This window comes from Aquarana catesbeiana, linkage group LG03, assembly GCF_042186555.1.
Source record: "Aquarana catesbeiana isolate 2022-GZ linkage group LG03, ASM4218655v1, whole genome shotgun sequence".
In the NCBI taxonomy this organism is placed as follows: Eukaryota; Metazoa; Chordata; class Amphibia; order Anura; family Ranidae; genus Aquarana; species Aquarana catesbeiana.
The window spans coordinates 144121929-144141617 of record NC_133326.1 but is presented as its reverse complement, the minus strand read 5'-3'; the positions used below and the strand labels follow the sequence as shown (position 1 = coordinate 144141617).

The 19689-nt window shown below is 37.9% G+C and overlaps 1 protein-coding gene and 1 long non-coding RNA gene across 3 annotated transcripts in view; both read right to left on the bottom strand.

Moving 5' to 3' along the window:
• Positions 1 to 722: 722 nt before the first annotated feature.
• Positions 723 to 19689, bottom strand: part of IL15RA (interleukin 15 receptor subunit alpha) — a 197503-nt gene continuing 178536 nt past the window's right edge. For both annotated transcript variants that reach the window (XM_073619387.1, XM_073619389.1), the window contains 3 exons: positions 9005 to 9037; positions 8850 to 8919; positions 723 to 4230 (listed from right to left, as the gene is read on the bottom strand). In XM_073619387.1, the coding sequence (XP_073475488.1) occupies positions 4134 to 4230; positions 8850 to 8919; positions 9005 to 9037 (200 nt within the window). In that variant the 3' untranslated portion in view covers positions 723 to 4133. The remainder of the gene's footprint in view (positions 4231 to 8849; positions 8920 to 9004; positions 9038 to 19689) is intronic.
• On the bottom strand, positions 12486 to 18904 carry LOC141131748 (uncharacterized). The gene is made up of 2 exons (XR_012242810.1): positions 16416 to 18904; positions 12486 to 13486 (listed from the first exon to the last, which is right to left on the bottom strand). It is a non-coding gene; the product is annotated as an uncharacterized lncRNA (long non-coding RNA).

Here is a 19689-nt window from a genome sequence, read left to right as displayed (position 1 = left end):
ACAGAGCAGCCCAGATCCTCCTCTTCTCGGGTCCTTCTTCGGTGCTTCTGGCCCCTCTCACCTGTTGAGTGCCCCCACAGCAAGCAGCTTGCTAGAGGGGCACCCAAGCCGAGCTGCAGCTTTCTGTGTCCATTCAGACACGGAGTCGCCGCCCAGCTCCGCCCCCTCATTGGCTGACTGACTTTGATTTGACAGCCGCGGGAGCCAATGGTGCCATACTGCTGTCTCAGCCAATGAGGAGGGGAGTCCCGGGCAGCTGAGAGACTGCTGCAACATCGCCGGATCTAGATGGGGCTCAGGTAAGTATTAGGGGGGCTGCTGCACACAGGAGGCTTTTTATCTTAATGCAGAGGAATGCATTAAGATAAAAAAACCTTCTGCCTTTACAACCATTTTAATGAACGGGATGAAGTTTCATTTTGCAATGAATACACAATCACATGTAAGGAAAATGAAAAAAAAAAAAAACCCACAGAATTTTTCTTGCACATGATTGGATGATGGGATTTAAAAGAGCTTCCCCTCAATTACTACACGCTGAAGCAACTAGGCTTGCAAAGTGCACAAAATTTGCCTTTAGTAAATCCACCCCAAGGTCAGCAATTAAAGCCTGACAGAAGATCTGACAGAAGATCTGACCCTCTATGGTTCTTTCCAAAACATAATATATTTTGGCTGAAATTGGTCTTTAACATCACAATTTAAAAGGAAATGTAAAAGTCTTTATCGTTATTATGTCACTTTTTATTCAGTGAAACATTTTATTTAAAAAAAAAACATAAAAAAGGTATATCTGTATTTTATGTGCATTATGTACACACCATATACACAACAACATTTTTTATTGGGAGGGGCATATATATTTTACTACACAGTATTGATTAATAAGAATCCCAGTTGTATTTTTTTTTTTTTGGATACATTAGGGAAGAGTTATGCCCCGTACACACGGTTGGATTTTCAGACGGAAAATGTGTGATAGGACCTTGTTGTCGGAAATTCCGACCGTGTGTAGGCTCCATCACACATTTTCCATTGGATTTTCCGACACACAAAGTTTGAGAGCAGGCTATAAAATTTTCCGATCGCGTGTACACAAATCCGACGCACAAAGTGCCACGCATGCTCAGAATAAATAAAGAGATGAAGGCTATTGGCTACTGCCCCGTTTATCGTCCCGACGTACGTGTTTTACGTCACCGGGTTCAGAATGATCGGATTTTCCGACAACTTTGTGTGACCGTGTGTATGCAAGACAAGTTTGAGCCAACATCCGTTGGAAAAAATCCTAGGATTTTGTTGTCGGAATGTCCGATCAATGTCCGACCGTGTGTACGGGGCATTAGAACGTTGTCAGCTCACAATATATGCTACAGTCTTTGTAAAATCTCTTTTCAATTTACCAAATAATATGTGGGCCTAAATTATCCAGTCAGTTTGTTATTTAATCAGGGAAGCCCTTTCACTACATAGTTGTTGATTGCGCTGAAGGAGATGCTACATAACAATTGTTAACATGAGCTTTACAGAGGCTCTAAGTCTATACCTTCTCCAATGTTATAGAAACATTTTTGGCTGGAAATCCATTTTAAAGTAGAACTTCAGACAAAAGTATTTTGTAGTTTTGGAAGGAGTAATGAAGGGGTAGAAACTCAGTTTGCATCTTACTGCTGTCTGATTACGTTGGGGTTAAATTCCCCTCATTATTTGTACTGATGACCATTGTCAATGGGATAGAAAATGAGGATGGAATCTAAAACTTTACAGTTGTCACCAGAACAGGAATAGAGGGGACGCCTTCCAACAATGAGATTTCCCCTAATTTTAAGGGGAAGATATAAACTTACTTCCTGTTGGGTCTCTCATGACAGGACATATGGGTTAAGCTTACTGATGGGGTCAGCAATAAAACCACGACAGAGATCTTACCCCTTCTAATACTATAACAAAAAAATGTTTGGCTGGACACAAACCTTAGTGAGAAAAATATGCAAATTAACCAATCTATTAAAGCATTCTGAAAGAGGATTGTTAAAGTGCATACTTAGGCATATGAAACATGCATAACTTCATAGTTTTTTTTCTTAATAAATAATACAAAAATATAAAACCATATGCTTAGCAGTCAAACAATGGATCGGATTGACACATTTTGAAATGTGCTGGATTAAAAAACTTTGGACAGATTTAAATCAACTGGTGATTACCAAAGAGCCTCCATCTTTAATACCTGGTTCCATTCTAATGAAAATCTGCTCCCAATCCTAAAACTTTCTGATAAAGATGGTGCTTTTGGTTGAAAAGCAGCTATCAACAGAACAGTGGTCCAAAGTTAGGAACAAATGAGTGGAAATCTAACACCACTGCGGACTTTAGTTTTTTATCCTGTACAAAATCATAGGCCCCATTTAGATCTCGTGTAGTGGGAACAAGTGTTCCTGCTCGAAATTTTTTAAAGCGCGATTTATACGCATTTCCACCTGTCACGCATAGGGCAGCCCATTCACTTCAATGGGCTTCCCTATGCGTATTTGTCCCCCAAAAGAAGCTCTTCTGTTTTGCGTCAATCAAAGCGAAAATGCACCACGTTTGGGGTATCATTATGAGTGAAGGCAACCAAAAGCGCGTTACACATTTTGCTGTGACTGCTGCATGACTTGGAATTGCAGGCAGAATCATGACGATTTTGCCTGCGATTCCAAATAGAAATGTGAATGGGGCCAAAGACCACCGTACTTTTATAATGAATAGCTGCAGTGTCTATAGCTCACCCCCCATTGTATATTTTATGCAATATATACAGGGAGATGATGTTCACATTAAAGCAGAGTTCCAGTCACCTGTGGAAAAAATAAAAGTCGGCAGTTCCAAAAACTGTAGCTGCTGACTCTTAAACAGCCACTCACCTGTCCCACAATCCAGTGGTGTGCTTACCCCAGTCGGTCTCACCCACTGTCTTCGGTCCCCAATGCCGGCATCTTTACTATGGGCAACCGGCTGTGACAGCTTGCGGCTTCACAGCCGCATGCCCACTGCGCATGCTCGAGTCGCAATGTGCATCATGAATGGTGGCTTCTGGGACCTGTCTGTGTCCCTGAAGACTGCAGGGGGAATGGAGGGAGAAGAACTTCCCTTTCTTACTGCCACGGCGGTCGGAAGTGGGTACCTGTCAACTTCGGGTACCTGCTCCTCAAAAGTACCAGTTGTTCAATAGGAGCGGGGAGTCCTTAAAGTGGAACTTCCCCTATTGGGCGGAGCTCCGCTTTAAATTTCTAACAATATATAAAAAATCTATCTTGGCCACACTGCATATTACACTCCAGCAGGTACCTTTTTAAAGTGACCCTGTCATGAGGGAAGTATGGAGGCTGCCATTGCAGTCTCCTTTTAAAAAAATGCTTGTTGCCTGTCTGGCATCAAAACATATAAAGTCCTGGAGCAAGCATGCTGTAAATGAATGTCAGAACATATTATCCATATGATCCATATTGAAGCCAATTCATAAGCTTGACAGCCAGGCAATTAGCATTTTCAGGAAGAGGGCTCATCAACTGCAGCCTCCATGATTCTCTCATGATAGTCTTCCCTTAGGTATAACCACCATCGTTTTGAAGTAGTGCAACCCTAATTACACATCATAATTGCCATCCATTAGACACTGCATGTGCAGTGGTAGCCATACAGATACCAACCATTTAGAAACTTGCTTTTTAGCGTTCATGCACTTGCAGTCCCTATTCTGTTCCTAAGAGAACCACCCATTCCAGTATCAATTCACAAAGCCTATATGATATTTCACATTATTTTGTCTAACACTCAAAATTACATGACTATATTGGCCTTGGATCATGGTTCTGTATGAAATGAACATTTCATTATTGAAAGCCTCCATTTCTCATAAATTAGAGCTGTTCGTTTATCACAACTTTAGACAACTTCTTTTTCCTGCTCTCCTCGGTAGACACCTCACAGAGACTCATTGTTGTACTGTGTTAGGCTCTTGTGAATTGATGCTTTCGTAGAATCTAGAAAATACTGTCCTTTGTGTATTCTTGCTGTCCATTAGTCAAAAGGACTATATTAGAAAACATAAAGAAAACAACTCTGCGTGCCATGTTTGGGTAATTTGTGCATTACAGATTTCTAGATTCTTCCACCATTTCTTCCTGGTCAGCAGAATAGTCATGTTCTTGCTTAAGCTCTTCCTGAGGTACTGGAGAATGTTGGTTTCTATAGATGGAAGGAAATGAAGCACAAAAGGATTATCAACATTTTACCATATGCTCCAATAACAACAGAATATGGATATAGAATAAAGTATCTTTAGTACAAAATGGGATATATTCTGCCAATCTAGGATGAAAGAGTATATTTTGTATAGCTCCTAACAGCCAACCCACAGGCTGCAAACAAGTAGGTTTTATTTGTATGCATGTATGTCAGAGCAAAAAAAATAAAGATATATGTTTGTGAGGTCAGGCACTGATGTTGGATGAGAAGGCCTGGCTGACCAATCATAGCGATCACATGATAACATGTAAGCAAACCTGTCATGAATGGCTTTCATTCATGACAGCTTGCTTACTATTGTGATGCTGTGATTGACCCACAGCTATCACATGGTACCTGGGCCACTCACAGCACCCTGTACCATGTGATTGGCTGTGGCCATTACAAGCATCACAATGGTGAACAATGAGACATGAATGAAAGCCATTCATGACAGTTTAAACAATTGGAGTTACAGTGATCATTGCTGTAAAAAAAAAAAAAAAAAGAAAAAATCCTTGATCCCTAAAAGAAGAAAAAAAGATCACCTCCAAAGAGTAGTACAGTGTCATGATGTCAACTACTCTGATATATTAAAAAGAAAAATTGTAAAAAAAGAAAAGAAAATGTTTACGGCAATCAGTACATCAAGATTGATGAATTTTCAAATATATATATATATATATATATATATATATACACAGTGGGGACGGAAAGTATTCAGACCCTCTTAAATGTTTCACTCTTTGTTATATTGCAGCCATTTGCTAAAATCATTTAAGTTAATTTTTTTCCTCATTAATGTACGCACAGCACCCCATATTGACAGAAAAACACAGAATTGTTGACATTTTTGCAGATTTATTAAAAAAGAAAAACTGAAATATCACACGGTCCTAAGTATTCAGACCCTTTGCTGTGACACTCATATTTAACTCAGCTGCTGTCCATTTCTTCTGATCATCCTTGAGATGGTTCTACACCTTCATTTGAGTCCAGCTGTGTTTGATTATACTGATTGGACTTGATTAGGAAAGCCCCACACCTGTCTATATAAGACCTTACAGTTCACAGTGCATGTCAGAGCAAATGAGAATCATGAGGTCAAAAGAACTGCCTGAAGAGCTCAGAGACAGAATTGTGGCAAGGCACAGATCTGGCCAAGGTTACAAAAAAATTTCTGCTGCACTTAAGGTTCCTAAGAGCACAGTGGTCTCCATAATCCTTAAATAGAAGACGTTTGGGATGACCAGAACCCTTTCTAGAGCTGGCCGTCCGGCCAAACTGAGCTATGGGGCGAGAAGAGCCTTGGTGAGAGAGGTAAAGAAGAATCCAAAGATCACTGTGGCTGAGCTCCAGAGATGCAGTCAGGAGATGGGAGAAAGTTGTAGAAAGTCAACCATCACTGCAGCCCTCCTCCAGTCGGGGCTTTATGGCAGAGTGGCCCGACGGAAGCCTCTCCTCAGTGCAAGACGCATGAAAGCCCGCATGGAGTTTGCTAAAAAAACACCTGAAGGACTCCAAAATGGTGAGAAATAAGATTCTCTGGTCTGATGAGACCAAGATAGAACTTTTTGGCCTTAATTCTAAGCGGTACGTGTGGAGAAAACCAGGCACTGCTCATCACCTGTCCAATACAGTCCCCAACAATGAAGCATGGTGGTGGCAGCATCATGCTGTGGGGGTGTTTTTCAGCTGCAGGGACATGACGACTGGTTGCAATCGAGGGAAAGATGAATGCAGCCAAGTACAGGGATATCCTGGACGAAAACTTTCTCCAGAGTGCTCAGGACCTCAGACTGGGCCGAAGGTTTACCTTCCAACAAGACAATGACCCTAAGCACACAGCTAAAATAACGAAGGAGTGGCTTCACAACAACTCTGTGACTGTTCTTGAATGGCCCAGCCAGAGCCCTGGCTTAAACCCAATTGAGCATCTCTGGAGAGACCTAAAAATGGCTGTCCACCAACGTTTACCATCCAACCTGACAGAACTGGAGAGGATCTGCAAGGAGGAATGGCAGAGGATCCCCAAATCCAGGTGTGAAAAACTTGTTGCATCTTTCCCCAAAACACTCATGGCTGTATTAGATCAAAATGGGCTTCTACTTAATACTGAGCAAAGGGTCTGAATACTTAGGACCATGTGATACTTCAGTTTTTCTTTTTTAATAAATCTGCAGAAATGTCACCAATTCTGTGTTTTTCTGTCAATATGGGGTGCTGTGTGTACATTAATGAGGAAAAAAAATAAACTTAAATGATTATAGCAAATGGCTGCAATATAACAAAGAGTGAAAAATTTAAGGGGGTCTGAATACTTTCATCCCCACGGTGTATATATATATATATATATATATATATACACATACCGTATTTATCGGGGAAAATCGCGGGTGCGTGTTATACGCCGATCCCCTGCGATCCTGAGCTTCAAAATCACCGACCGCGATTTGAAAATGGCGCCGCCGGCGCCGAAATACACAGAGCTGGTTCTCGGCCACTTTCGGCTTCACTCGAGCGCCGCCCGAACCTAGCCGAGTGTACTCGGCTAGGTTCGGATAGCTCCGCTCACAGTCACGCCCATCCCGGGCGGGACTACGAGTGGAGCCGAAAGTGAATGAGAGCCGCCGAGAAGAGCCGAGGACCGGCTCTGTGTATTTCAGCGCCGACGGCGCCATTTTCAAATCGCGGTCGGCGACTTTGAAGCTCAGGATCGCAGGGGATCATAGGATTTTCAAACTGCGAGCTGCAAGGCTGCACTGGGGCAAGGCTGCAATGGACACTGGGGAAGGCTGCACTGACATGGCTGCACTGACATGGCTGCACTGGGGCAAGGCTGCACTGAGAAGGCTGCAATGATGGGCATTTAAATGTAAGTTTTTTTTTCCCTTAAACTTCCCTCCTAAAAGTTTTTTTTCCTTAAAATTCTCTCCTAAACTTGGGTTGCGCGTTGTACGCTGGTGCGTGTTATATGCCGATAAATACGGTATATATATATATATATATATATATATATATATATATATACACATACCATAGTTTGTAGACTCTAACTTTCACACAAACTAAATAATATACACTGATTTTGGTTATTTTTTACCAAAGACACATAGCAGAATACATTGTGGCCTAAATTTTTGAAGAAAGATTATTTGTTTGCAAACTTTTATAACTCTTATAAAAATGTTTGAATTGTTGAAATATTTTTGTTTATATAGCAAAAAATAAAAAAACCCAGTGGTGATTAAATACCATCAAAGTAAAGTTCTATTTGTGTGAAAAAATGATATACCTTTATTTTGGGTACAGTGTTGCATGACTGCGCAATTGCTGGTTGAAGTAGCACAGTACTGAATAGCAAAAAATATCCCGGTCATGAAGGGGGTAAAACCTTCTGGAGGTCAGGTTTAAAGGATAAGTTCACCTTTTACAAAAAAATAATAAATGCACATCTTTTTGCAGGTTAAAAAAAAAAAAAGATGCATTTATTATCTTTTACTCTGCAGCCTGTAAGGCAATTATATAACTGTGATAAGGCCAGTTTAGCATGGATTTGAATCAGACCCATTCGCACAATGTTTTCAGCTAAGTTACGATCAGTGAAAAGAAAAAAAAAAAAGGTTCTAAAATAGGGGATATTAGCAGAAGGTGATGCATTTGAGATCCAGAGACTCTGGTGTTGATTTACTAAAGGCAAATAGACTGTGCACTGAGCTTAGTAAATGAGCTGACTTCCATCATCCAAGCATGTGCAAGCAAATATGCTTTTTTTTTTTTTTACATTTTCCTTGCATGTGATTGGATATCCTTTGCAAAAGTGCACAGTCTGTTTGCCTTTAGTAAATCAACCCCTCTGTGCTTGCAGGCTCAAATGATAGAGATCCAACTTTGTACAAATGATATGCTTTAGAGCAGGGATGTCAAACTGGCGGCCCTCCAGCTGTTGCGGAACTACAAGTCCTATCATGCCTCTGCCTGTGGGAATCATGCTTGCAACTGTCAGCCTTGCAATGCCTCATGGCACATGTAATTCTGCAACAGCTGGAGGGCCGCCAGTTGGCAGTTGTGCTTTAGAGTGTATCTGTAGTCAAAAATGTAAAATCATATATTTATTTCCACATTTAGTTTCAATTATTTCTATCCCACTACTATTAATATAAATAATCGTGAAGTTTGAAAACACTCTTTTTAAAGATTTCCATATATTTACTTGAATATATGCTTAAAAATATACTTACCTAGAGTTGGACATTAATTTACTATTCCCTGTGAGTAGGCACTGCTGTGTCACAGAATTCACAAAGCCTGCCTTCTAAATCTGAACTACATGGGCACTGAGAGGAGGAGTTTATGGAGGCGGAGTCAGTACAGGAATCACTGTTGCAGACAGTAAGGTACCATGGGATATGTAGTCCTTACCATGGGATATGCAGTCTTTACCATGGGATATGCAGTCCTTCTACAAAGTTGTGGGGATGGCCAGCGCTCCCAACATGAAATATTAAATATTATAGGGGAATGATATATAATAAGGGAATGTAGCTGTAGCAGGATTATCAATATAAGGAAGAATATACCTGCGCTTTATCCAAATAACGATGCAGATAACTAGCAGAGTAAGGAATAATAATACTCCAGCAATGCTACCTGTTAAAAGAGAAAATACATTACACACATGATGATGCTATAATCCTGAGGTAATCATTTCAATGGTAGGATATCTTATTCTTACCAATTGTTTTCTCCTGTTGCCACAAACTTGGATCTGTTCATATAAAACAAGACAGCACATGAATATATGTGAAATATTACACACTGTGCAGAAGATTATGCAATCGTTCCAGCTATACAATAATTTCCAATTCCCAACCTCAGCCAATGTTTTTTTTTTTTTTTTTTTTTGAGTAACAGAATTAGGGACTTTGATGTCAGTCATGTAGACAAAAAGAGGGAGAAATCTCTTCAGCTGGGAAACGGCAATGAAAAGTTGACAAACAGGAACAGGGATGTCCCCCAACAAAGACATAGCGATGCCGCCCCCCCCCCCCCCTCCCTCCTCCTCAACGTCCTGTCCAGGTGGAATGTGTCAGAAACAGGAAGGCAAGAGAAATATGTTCTATGTGAACACAGACCGCAATTATATTCTGATTTTCTAAGCTAATTGACTGAACAGTCTCTGTTCTGTAGCAAAAAACACAATAGAGGCGTATAGTATAAATTTAGTTAACTGGTTGTGGTGGATAATGATTTTTTAACACTGTATATATGTAGTGATCAACCAAGTGCCTATGTTTATTATTTTTAAGACTCCATTCTGTGTCACTATCTTTGTACACCTAGCAGTTTATGCATTTTTGGAATAAACTCACAAACTAGCTGTACTGTGTTACATAAACCCAAAAGTGTATTTATAAAACATTTCCTGGTACATTCACCATGTACTATTTTCTGCCGCATTCAGAGTGAAAAAGATTCAGAAAACTTTATTAAAGTATCACTATAGGCAAAACTTTTGGATGTAAACCCTCACATATACCCAGTGAAGTGAACAGCCTCAGATGATACACAGAGATGAAACAAATCTCCCTACATGAGTTTTACTTGTATATCTGCTGTGTTTAGATTTATATACTGCTTAGAAAATGCACATTGTGTTAGAATTTTCTCTTCCTGATTCCCCTGTGGGTGTAGATTCCTAGCATACACCGGGAGACAGCTGATTGGAGGAAAAGCACACACCCCCTCTCCACATAGGGAGATACTTGCAGAGGTGTGCTGTGAATAGACCAGCTCTCTGCTAATCTATTTATAGCACCCACCCTGACAGAAAATTCAGCCTGGTTTTATCATGTGTCAGAGAACTTGTCAGAAGTTATCATGCTGATAACAAAAGAAAGGAGCAGGAGAAAGCCATAGGACTTAGGGCTTTGAAGAAAGATAAGAAAACACTGCAGATAGATGTGTCCAGCTCAAATTTCATGAATCAGGTTTACATCCACTTTAAGGGAGGGTTACAACCCTTGTCAGATTTTTTTTTCTTTGCCATCTGTGTCCCATTTCAGAGATTTCCCTTCACTTCCTATCTCATAGCCAAACAGGAAGTGAGAGGAATTCCCTGCAAAGTAAAGGAATTCCTTGGGGACCCCCAGGTCTCCAGAACTAGTATCCCCATTGGAAGATTTCCCCTCTATTACTTTTCTGGGTACACCCCAAAATTTGGGATTTTATTTTACTTTCACTTTCAATGATAATGGTAAACAGGGCAAATAGAGAGGATGAATCTCCCTAATGGGGCAAAGACAGCAATAAAAATTGACAGGTGTTATAATCACTCTGCATTCCATCCAAAACTAAAAAAAAACATTTTGCCTTTAGTTATTCTTTAATCCCAAACAGAAATGACTAAAATACAATTACATTAAACAAGACAACACAAAGATCACAATACCAATGCACAACGACAATACAACTACCAATAACAGCACATAAAGTGGCTGTACACCTCAGACATGAAATATGAACAAAGCATACTGTATCTCTCTATTGTGCGTACTTGTCTCAATTAGGAGCACTACGTGCCATTTCTGTCTGCTGCTTTGTTCCTCTGCTATGAGCATGAATCATGTACAAGTTTTCCTGACACCAAGAGAAAAAAGATGGCAGGGGAGGATCCTCTAGCTGATTGACAGCCTCAGCTCTGGTCCTGTGTACAGTAAGGTGTGCCCGTTGCCTTTAATTAGCTCTCAGAGCTCTCCTCACTGGGCTCTGCAGAGGATAACATCAGCTCTCCGCCCCCTGTTTTCTGACAGTTCAGACAAACTTTAAAAGATTGCAGATAAACAGGTACAACTTGTTTAATCTCTGTGTATCACCTGAGGCCAGTCACTACAATCAGGAAATGTAATGGTTTACAACCACTTTAATACCACATAAAACAAAATGAATACTGTACTGTAATCAATCATGCCGTCCTAATAAACTACTACATAGAATAAATAACACAGATTGAAAAAATAACAGAAAATCAAACTACCAGCATGTAAATTACACCACTTTCTCTAACATTACCCAAAAAATCATTACACATACAGTAGTTAACCTAATTCCTTATTATACAGTAGTTAGCCTATTAACCTTATTATCTATGCGCACCCTCAGATACTTGTAACTCTCTACTACATCTACATCCACTCCTTGGATGCCAATGGGGGTCATTGGTGCCTTTGTTAAATACCGTTATTTATGGTATTATTATCAATATTCTGTAAATTATATTGGTGAGAAAAGTTCTGAAGTAGAGAGTCCGTTCAGTTCTCGTGTAAAACTCAAATTTATTTAATAATAAAATAGCAAAATATTACAAGAAAAATATCAAAATGTAGAATGCAAAAATAACATCAATAATGTAGTTATATTCTTAAAATGAAGATTGAATCAGATGTGTGTCTTTGTGTGTGTGTGAAGCTTCCACGTGGTGTGTCTGTATCAATCAACTCACAAAGTCCTCTTGTTCATAGCTTTTACTCCTAAAATCTGACCCCTCCTTCCTAAAAAGGCTGATTTAAGGTTCTTATTTGCCTTGCAGTTCTACAGAAAATGTGGGCTTCAACCACCTCCTCCCCTCACGCAAGGGTGGGGGTTGCTCATTCTCTATACATTGGCATTCCTGAGTGGGCAAGAACAATGTGTGAAAGCATTTAACGTATACGATATAGCTTAACATCTAAATCAAATACTACATATATATATATATATATATATATATATATACAGTATATATATATATATATATATATATATATATATATATATATATAGATTATATATCATTATATTCATTGAAAACCCAATGTTCGTATTAATATCCTAATCAAGAAATATTGTAGTATAAAGAACTTATATTCTTAACTAAAACATACTGAAACTTTTACATCTTAAGAAATGTGAAACCTTCCTTCTCCATATGTGATGGGGAGAGGTGAGAGCTAGCTCACTCAACCCTAACTACTACCATGTGTGAGCTCTCCAAAGAGAAGCACAGACTATTATATTAAAATGTATATTTTCACATAAATATAAGTCTATATATTTCACCTTTTCCATATCTAGAAGACTAAATTTATACAAGTCAATCATGCTACAAAGACCCAATCCCTACATTTATTTGTTAATAAATATTAGATATTAGATTAAAGAAAACTTCTAACATTTCCCTCTCAAAATGATTGCTTAAATCTTAATCATTTTCTTATCTAAATCCATTTACAACTGCATCTCATTCATATCCATACATGCTTTTAGATCTTAAGATAATTGATTTGAATATATTTTCAATTTTGATTCTATATAAGGAAAAGGGAACTTAGTAAACCTTTTGCTTCATATACCATAAAAATATTTTCACCCTTATTATTTTCTTTTTCTTTTACCAAATAATCAATCCCCATAATCCCCTTAATATTCATAAATGTAACATTATTATACAATACTTTGAAGTATGGATGTCACATGGATGTCACTTCAAAAATATATGTTCTATACTTTCCCTCCAAATTGTGTTTAGCATAAATCTATAACCCATACAACCTTTCAAATAACCTTGTCAAAATGTAAACATAAAATATGTTTCTTAACTTCAATTCGTTCATATATGTGAGATGATTTAAAAAATAAATACATATTACAATGTAAAGTTAGTCCAAACTTGTCTAAATGTACTTTAGGAAAAATGTACTCTTATCTTAATTAACACCAGATGTTCCTCCTAACTAAAGTGACTCTATTGTAAAGAGGTTTAACCCTTTCAACTCTGAAAGTACGCTGCATGTGAGTGTAAAAGTTGATGTGTAAAAAATATCTCATCTTGATAGGATAAACATATCATGCCACATAAAAATGTTGATATATAAAAACTGCAATATATCTAAAGGATAAATTATTTCATCAGTCAAAATTCAAAAGTCAATTGTTTTTTATAAGTTTCTCTCTTATTAGAGGTCTTGAGTTTTTTTTTTCTTCTTTTTCTTCTTCCTGCACTCTGTAAAGGTGGAAAAACTTTATCGAACATAAAAAGACAACAATAATTACGACGAATGAATCTCTTGTGTCAAATCTTCTCCCAAAACTGATATTCTTAAGCTTCAAGGGTTTGATTTCATCTTGAAGGTCTAGAAATATTACATTTCTCTTCTTTTGGTGACTTATAAGTCAGATCCTGAAACAGAATGCAGTATCATTATTTTGACAATTTACTATTACATTGATTAAGATATACCTTCATTTACTTATTCATTTTACATATCACAATCATAGGATTTTATCATGACATGAAAGACATATTTTGGTAATAACATTTCTAATTACCTTGCTTTGCTCTCTTTTTCTTAAACTGGCCTATACTCCTTATGCTAGTATTCTGTGTATTTTAAATATAACAGGACGCAATTTCTCCTTTTAGTCATGATTCAAAACCTCGTTTTCACAAACAAAGAAAGGTTTCAGATCAACCCAGAAGCCTGAAGTGAACTGTATCCATTCATTTTTCCTCTTTAAGGTTTAAAGTCATGAGTGCTGTACTGTAATTTTTGGCATCTTCCAATTCAGCATTTTCTGTAGAATTTTTGCTGAATAACATAACCATTTTTTGGATACCACATAGGAAGACCTATTAAACGAATCTTGATAGTATTAACAAATACTATCTCGAAGCCTCTCTCAGCACTTTTTCTAAAAGTTACTGAAATCGAATTCTCAGATACATCAGTATGCAATACAACGGGAATAGACTTACCAATTTCAATTGAATTCAATGAAGGAGCATTCTGCAGATCCCTTTTCAACATTTCAAAGGCATCTGTCTGGGTTTGACCCCATTGATCAAACATAACATCTTTTTGTCTTAGAAAAACAAATAATGGTTTAACTTTATCATCACATTTCTGTAAAAACTCTATGCAATGATGTACTTTGCTCAAAAATTGATGTAATGCCTTGTAAGATGTTGGAATTGAAATAGCAGAAATGTTTCTAACTTTTTCCTGTGATAACAGTCTTTGTCCATGACTAATTTGCATATGAAGGAATGCTACCTGACTTTTCATCAACTGAACTGTTTCTGTGTTCAATTTCAGCCCTGCCATTTGTAACAGAGTAAATAACTCAGACAAAAAAATGGCATGTTCCTCTATACTTTGTGTAGGCAGCAAAAATTTGTCCACATGCTGAAAAATACATTCTGGTCTAGAGAAGTATGATAAAATTTTCTTTGAACATTCGTGCACTATACCGTCACTAATGTGCAATCCTGGAATTATTCTAGTGAATGCATAGGTTTCTTTATTAAAGCTGAAGGCAAGTTTATATTGACAACTTTTAGCTAATGATACAGAAAAATGACTATTGGCGATTTCCAGTACAGAAAATACTTTGGCCTTGACATCCAAGTGTGACATTACATTTAAATTAGGAACAACAGGTTTGTTATTTGTAATGCATTTATTCAGTGATCTTAAATCAACTGATAAAGAATACGAATCAACAATATTTTTGATAGGCCAAATAGAATTATTTACCACTGATTGTGCTTTCTTTAATATTCCTTGTTGTAAAAATTTGTGTACAATGTCAGAAACTGGACTTATTGATTCTTGTGGCAACTTATATTGAATTTGGGATTTAGGATCTCTTCCCTCAATTTCTATTTCAATATCTTTAAACAAACCTGTATCAATTTTGGTCTGACTCCAAAGACTTTTATGTGATCAAACCAATTGTTTCAATAAGAGATTGGTTCCTGTATGTAGCCAATTATAATCTTAAGACATGTCAGCGACTACTGTACAATACTTCCAACATTACTGTACATGGAAGGATCTATTACCAAGATTTGGGCCTAGATGAATCTTTCCATATAATAGAATTACTTAAATCAAGAATCCAATTTAGTTTACTAATCACATCCATGCCTAGAATATTCTCTGCATTTTGACAACACCAGATATCTATCTTAGTTTTCAAAAGTCCTGGAATTTCAAGAGTCACATCAGGAACTTTAGTTGCAACTGTATTTTCTTTTCCACTGAAACCAATTAAATTACATTTTGGAGAATTAATATTCACATGTAATTTGTGTTTAGTTAAACTGAGTTCAGCTCCTACATCTATTAACCATTTAGTTTTCCTACCATTTAATAAACTGTTACCATGGCCTTCCACTTTCATCTAATAAAATTAGAGCAACATAATTTTAATGTTGGGGGGAGTCAAAACTTCTTTTAATCCCGATTTTGGCAATGGAAGTAATCCACCTCTTTCATTGACAGCATTGTTTGTCATATTGATTGAATTGTCATTAACAGTCAGTGTACTGATCTGTTTGACTTCTGAGGCATAAGCCAAATCAATCAACTTATTGTTTGGACAAGGATGAATAAATTGCTCAGAAATTTCCTCATTTTCTAATTTCAAAGTTTTTCTTTGTGAATCTAATTTATATTTTAAACATTCTTTCTGTACATGGCCATATTTCTTACAATGGAAGCAAATAACATTTCCTGTCTGCTCTGAAACTTTGGTTCTGTCTGTGATGTGTATTTCACCATATCTGGGTGTGGCCATACATCTAAACTTTGTGTGCATTCAGCATCTTTATTCATCAATTTTGTTTTAAGCAAAACTTCATGGTCCTGAATTTCTATAGACCGCAAATCTGGTACAAAAGACTTCTGTTAGAGTGTGCTTTAGAATTTACACAAATCCTTTTTACATTATTCTGTAATTCAGACAACTGAATATCTTTTATTTGATTTGCTCTTTGAAAATCATCTATTCGCTCAGTCAAAATCAGATAATTAGAACATACACTGCAATCCTGCTGAGTCTTTGTTTTTCCTTTTGCACAAACAACATTCCTTTTAGGAACGCCTAATATCATTGTATTAAAAACTTTAACTAGCTTTATCACATTTCTAACCTGTTTGCTGAATCTCTTAAAAGTAAATGTTGATTTTTGCATCTTAATATTAGCCTGTAAGCATTCATTGAACATGTAACACCATAATTCATCATCTTTAACAAATGTTGACAGATTTTTTAATTCAAATTTACTCTCACTAGATAATGCATTAATAAAATTCATTACTTACCAATTTAGGACAGACTTCCTTCATGTAACACGCGTTCCCTCTCTTACGACATTATGACATTACATCATCAAGAAACAGGGTTTTCTTGCACTTGCGCAAAGCTCTCACCAATTCTGATGATTCTATGATTCCAGGTTAATTCAAAGATGCCGAAAGTTCATTTGCTGTTTTTATTTCTCCTGGAAGCTTAACTGCATAGTCAATGTATGTCTTCCCTCTCCAAGTGAAAGGAGAAATAATTCAGAAATGTTTGATATTCGGACAAAACGAAACTGGCTGAGGCTCGCCACTTGTTAAATACCATTATTTATGGTATTATTATCGATATTCTGTAAATTATATTGGTGAGAAAAAGTTCTAAAGTAGAGAGTCCGTTCAGTTCTCGTGTAAAAACTCAAAAATTGATTTAATAATAAAATAGCAAAATTTTACAAGAACAATATCAAAACGTAGAATATAAAATTAACATAAATTATGTAGTTACCGTGCCTTGCAAAAGTATTCACCCCCTTGGCATTTTTCGTGTTTTGTTGCCTCACAACCTGGAATTAACATGGATTGTTTGAGGATTTGCATCATTTATTTTACAGAACATGCCCACAACTTTGAAGATGTTTTTTTTTTTATTGTGACACAAACAACAAATAGGAAAAAATAACAGAAAAGTCAATGTGCATAACTATTCACCCCCCTAAAGTCAATACTTTGTAGAGCCACCTTTTGCGGCTATCACAGCTCCAAGTCGCATTGGATAAGTCTCTATGAGCTTGCTACATCTTACCACTGGGATTTTTGCCTATTCCTCCCTGCAAAACTGCTCCAGCTCCGTCAAGTTGGATGGTTTGTGCTTGTGAACAGCAATCTTTAAGTCTGAACACAGATTTTCTATTGGATTGCGGTCTGGGCTTTGAATAGGCCATTCCAACACATTTACATGTTTCCCCTTAAACCACTCAAGTGTTGCTTTAGCAGTGTGTTTGGGGTCATTGTCCTGCTGGAAGGTGAACCTCTGTCCTAGCCTCAAATCATACACAGAGTGGTACAGGCTTTGCTCAAGAATATCCCTGTATTTAGCACCATCCATATTTCCCTAAACTCTGACCAGTTTTGCAGTCCTGACTGCTGAAAAACATGGTGTTCTTTGGGTAATGTGATGTGTTCGGTTTGTGCCAGACATAGCGTTTGCTTTGATGGCCAAAAAGTTAAAATTTTAGGCTCATCAGACCAGAGCACCCATACATTATGGGAGTCTCCCACATGCCTTTTCGCAAACTCAGAATGTGCCATTTTGTTTTTTGTTGAAAGTAATGGCTTTCTTCTGTCCACTCTGCCATAAAGCCCAACTCTATGGAGTGTACAGCTTATTATCGTCTTATGTACAGATACTCCAGTCTCTGCTGTGGAACTCTGCAGCTCCTCCAGGGTTACCTTAGGTCTCTGTCCTGCCTCTCTGATTAATGCCCTAAATGCCCGGTTTGTGAGTTTCGGTGTGTGGCCGTCTCTGTTGTGATATGTTCTTTCCATTTGGTTATGATAGATTTGATGGTGCTCCTAGGGATCATCAAAGATTTGGATATTTTTTTATGCTCTAGCCCTGACTTGTACTTTTCAACAACATTGTCCCTTACTTGTTTGGAGAGTTCCTTTGTCTTCATAGCAGTGTTTGGTTAGTGGTGCCTCTTGCTTAGGTGTTGCAGCCTCTGGCGCCTTTCAAAAAGGTGTGTATATGTAATGACAGATCATGTGACACTTAGATTGCACAGGTGGACATCATTTCACTAATTATGTGACTTCTGAAGGTAATTGGTTGCACCAGAGCTTTTTATGGGCTTCATAACAAAGGGGGTGAATACATACGCACATGCCAATTATCAGTTTTTTATTTCTGAAAAATAGTTTTATGTATATATTTTTCTAATTTTACTTCACCAATTTAGACTATTGTGTTCTGATCCATCACATATAATTCAGATTAAAAAAACATTGAATTAAAGGCTGTAATGTAACAAAATAGGTAAAAAGCCAAGGGGTGTGAATACTTTTGCAAGGCACTGTATATTCTTAAGATGAAGATTGAATGAGATGTGTGTCTTTGTGTGTGTGAAGCTTCCTCGTGGTGTGTCTGTAGCAATCGGCTCAAAAATTCCTCTTGTTCATAGCTTTTACTCCTAAAATCTAACCCCTCCTTCCTAAAAAGGCTGGTATAAGGTTCTTATTTGCCTTGCAGTTCTACAGAAAACGTGGGCTTCAACCACCTCCCCCCTCATGCAAGGGTGGGGGTTGCTCAGTCTCTATGCATGGGCATTCCTGAGGAGTGGGCAAGAACAATGTGTGAAAGCATTTAAGGTATACAATGTAATTTCTCTAACATTTAATTCAAATACTACATATACTAATATATACAGTATCTCACAAAATTGAGTACACCCCTCACATTTTTGTAAATTTTTTATTATATCTTGTGACAACACTGAAGAAATGACACTTTGCTACAATGTAGTGAGTGTACAGTTTGTATAAGAGTGTAAATGTTCTGTCCCCTCAAAATAACTCAACACACAGCCATTAATGTCTAAACTGCTGGCAACAAAAGTGAGTAGACTCCTAAGTGAAAATGTCCAAATTTGGCCCAAAGTGTCAATATTTTGTGTGGCCACCAGTAAAGCCTTAACCCTCTTGGGCATGGAGTTCACCAGAGCTTCACAAGTTGGCACTCCCCTTCCACTCCTCCATGATGACATCATGGAGCTGGTGGATGTTAGAGACCTTGCGCTCCTCCATCTTCCGTTGGAGGATGCCCCACAGATGCTCAATAGAGTTTAGCTTGGCCATTCCTTTACCTTTACCCTCTGCTTCTTTAGCAAGGCAGTGGTCATTTTGGGGGTGTGTTTGGGGTCGTTATCATTTTGGAACACTGCCCTGTGGCCCAGTCTCTGAAGGGGGGGATCATGCTCTGCTTCAATATGTCAAAGTATATGTTGGCATTCATGGTTCCCTCAATGAACTGTTGCTCCCCAGTGCCAGCAGCACTCATGCAGCCCCAGACCATGACACTTCCACCACCATGCTTGACTGTGGGCAAGACATACTTGTCTTTGTACTCCTCACCTGGTTACCGCCACACACGCTTGACACCATCTAAACCAAATAAGTTTAACTTGGGCTCATCAGACCACAAGACATGGTTCCAGTAATCCATGTCCTTAGTCTGCTTATCTTCAGCAAACTGCGGGCTTTCTTGTGCATTATCTTTAGAAGAGGCTTCCTTCTGGGA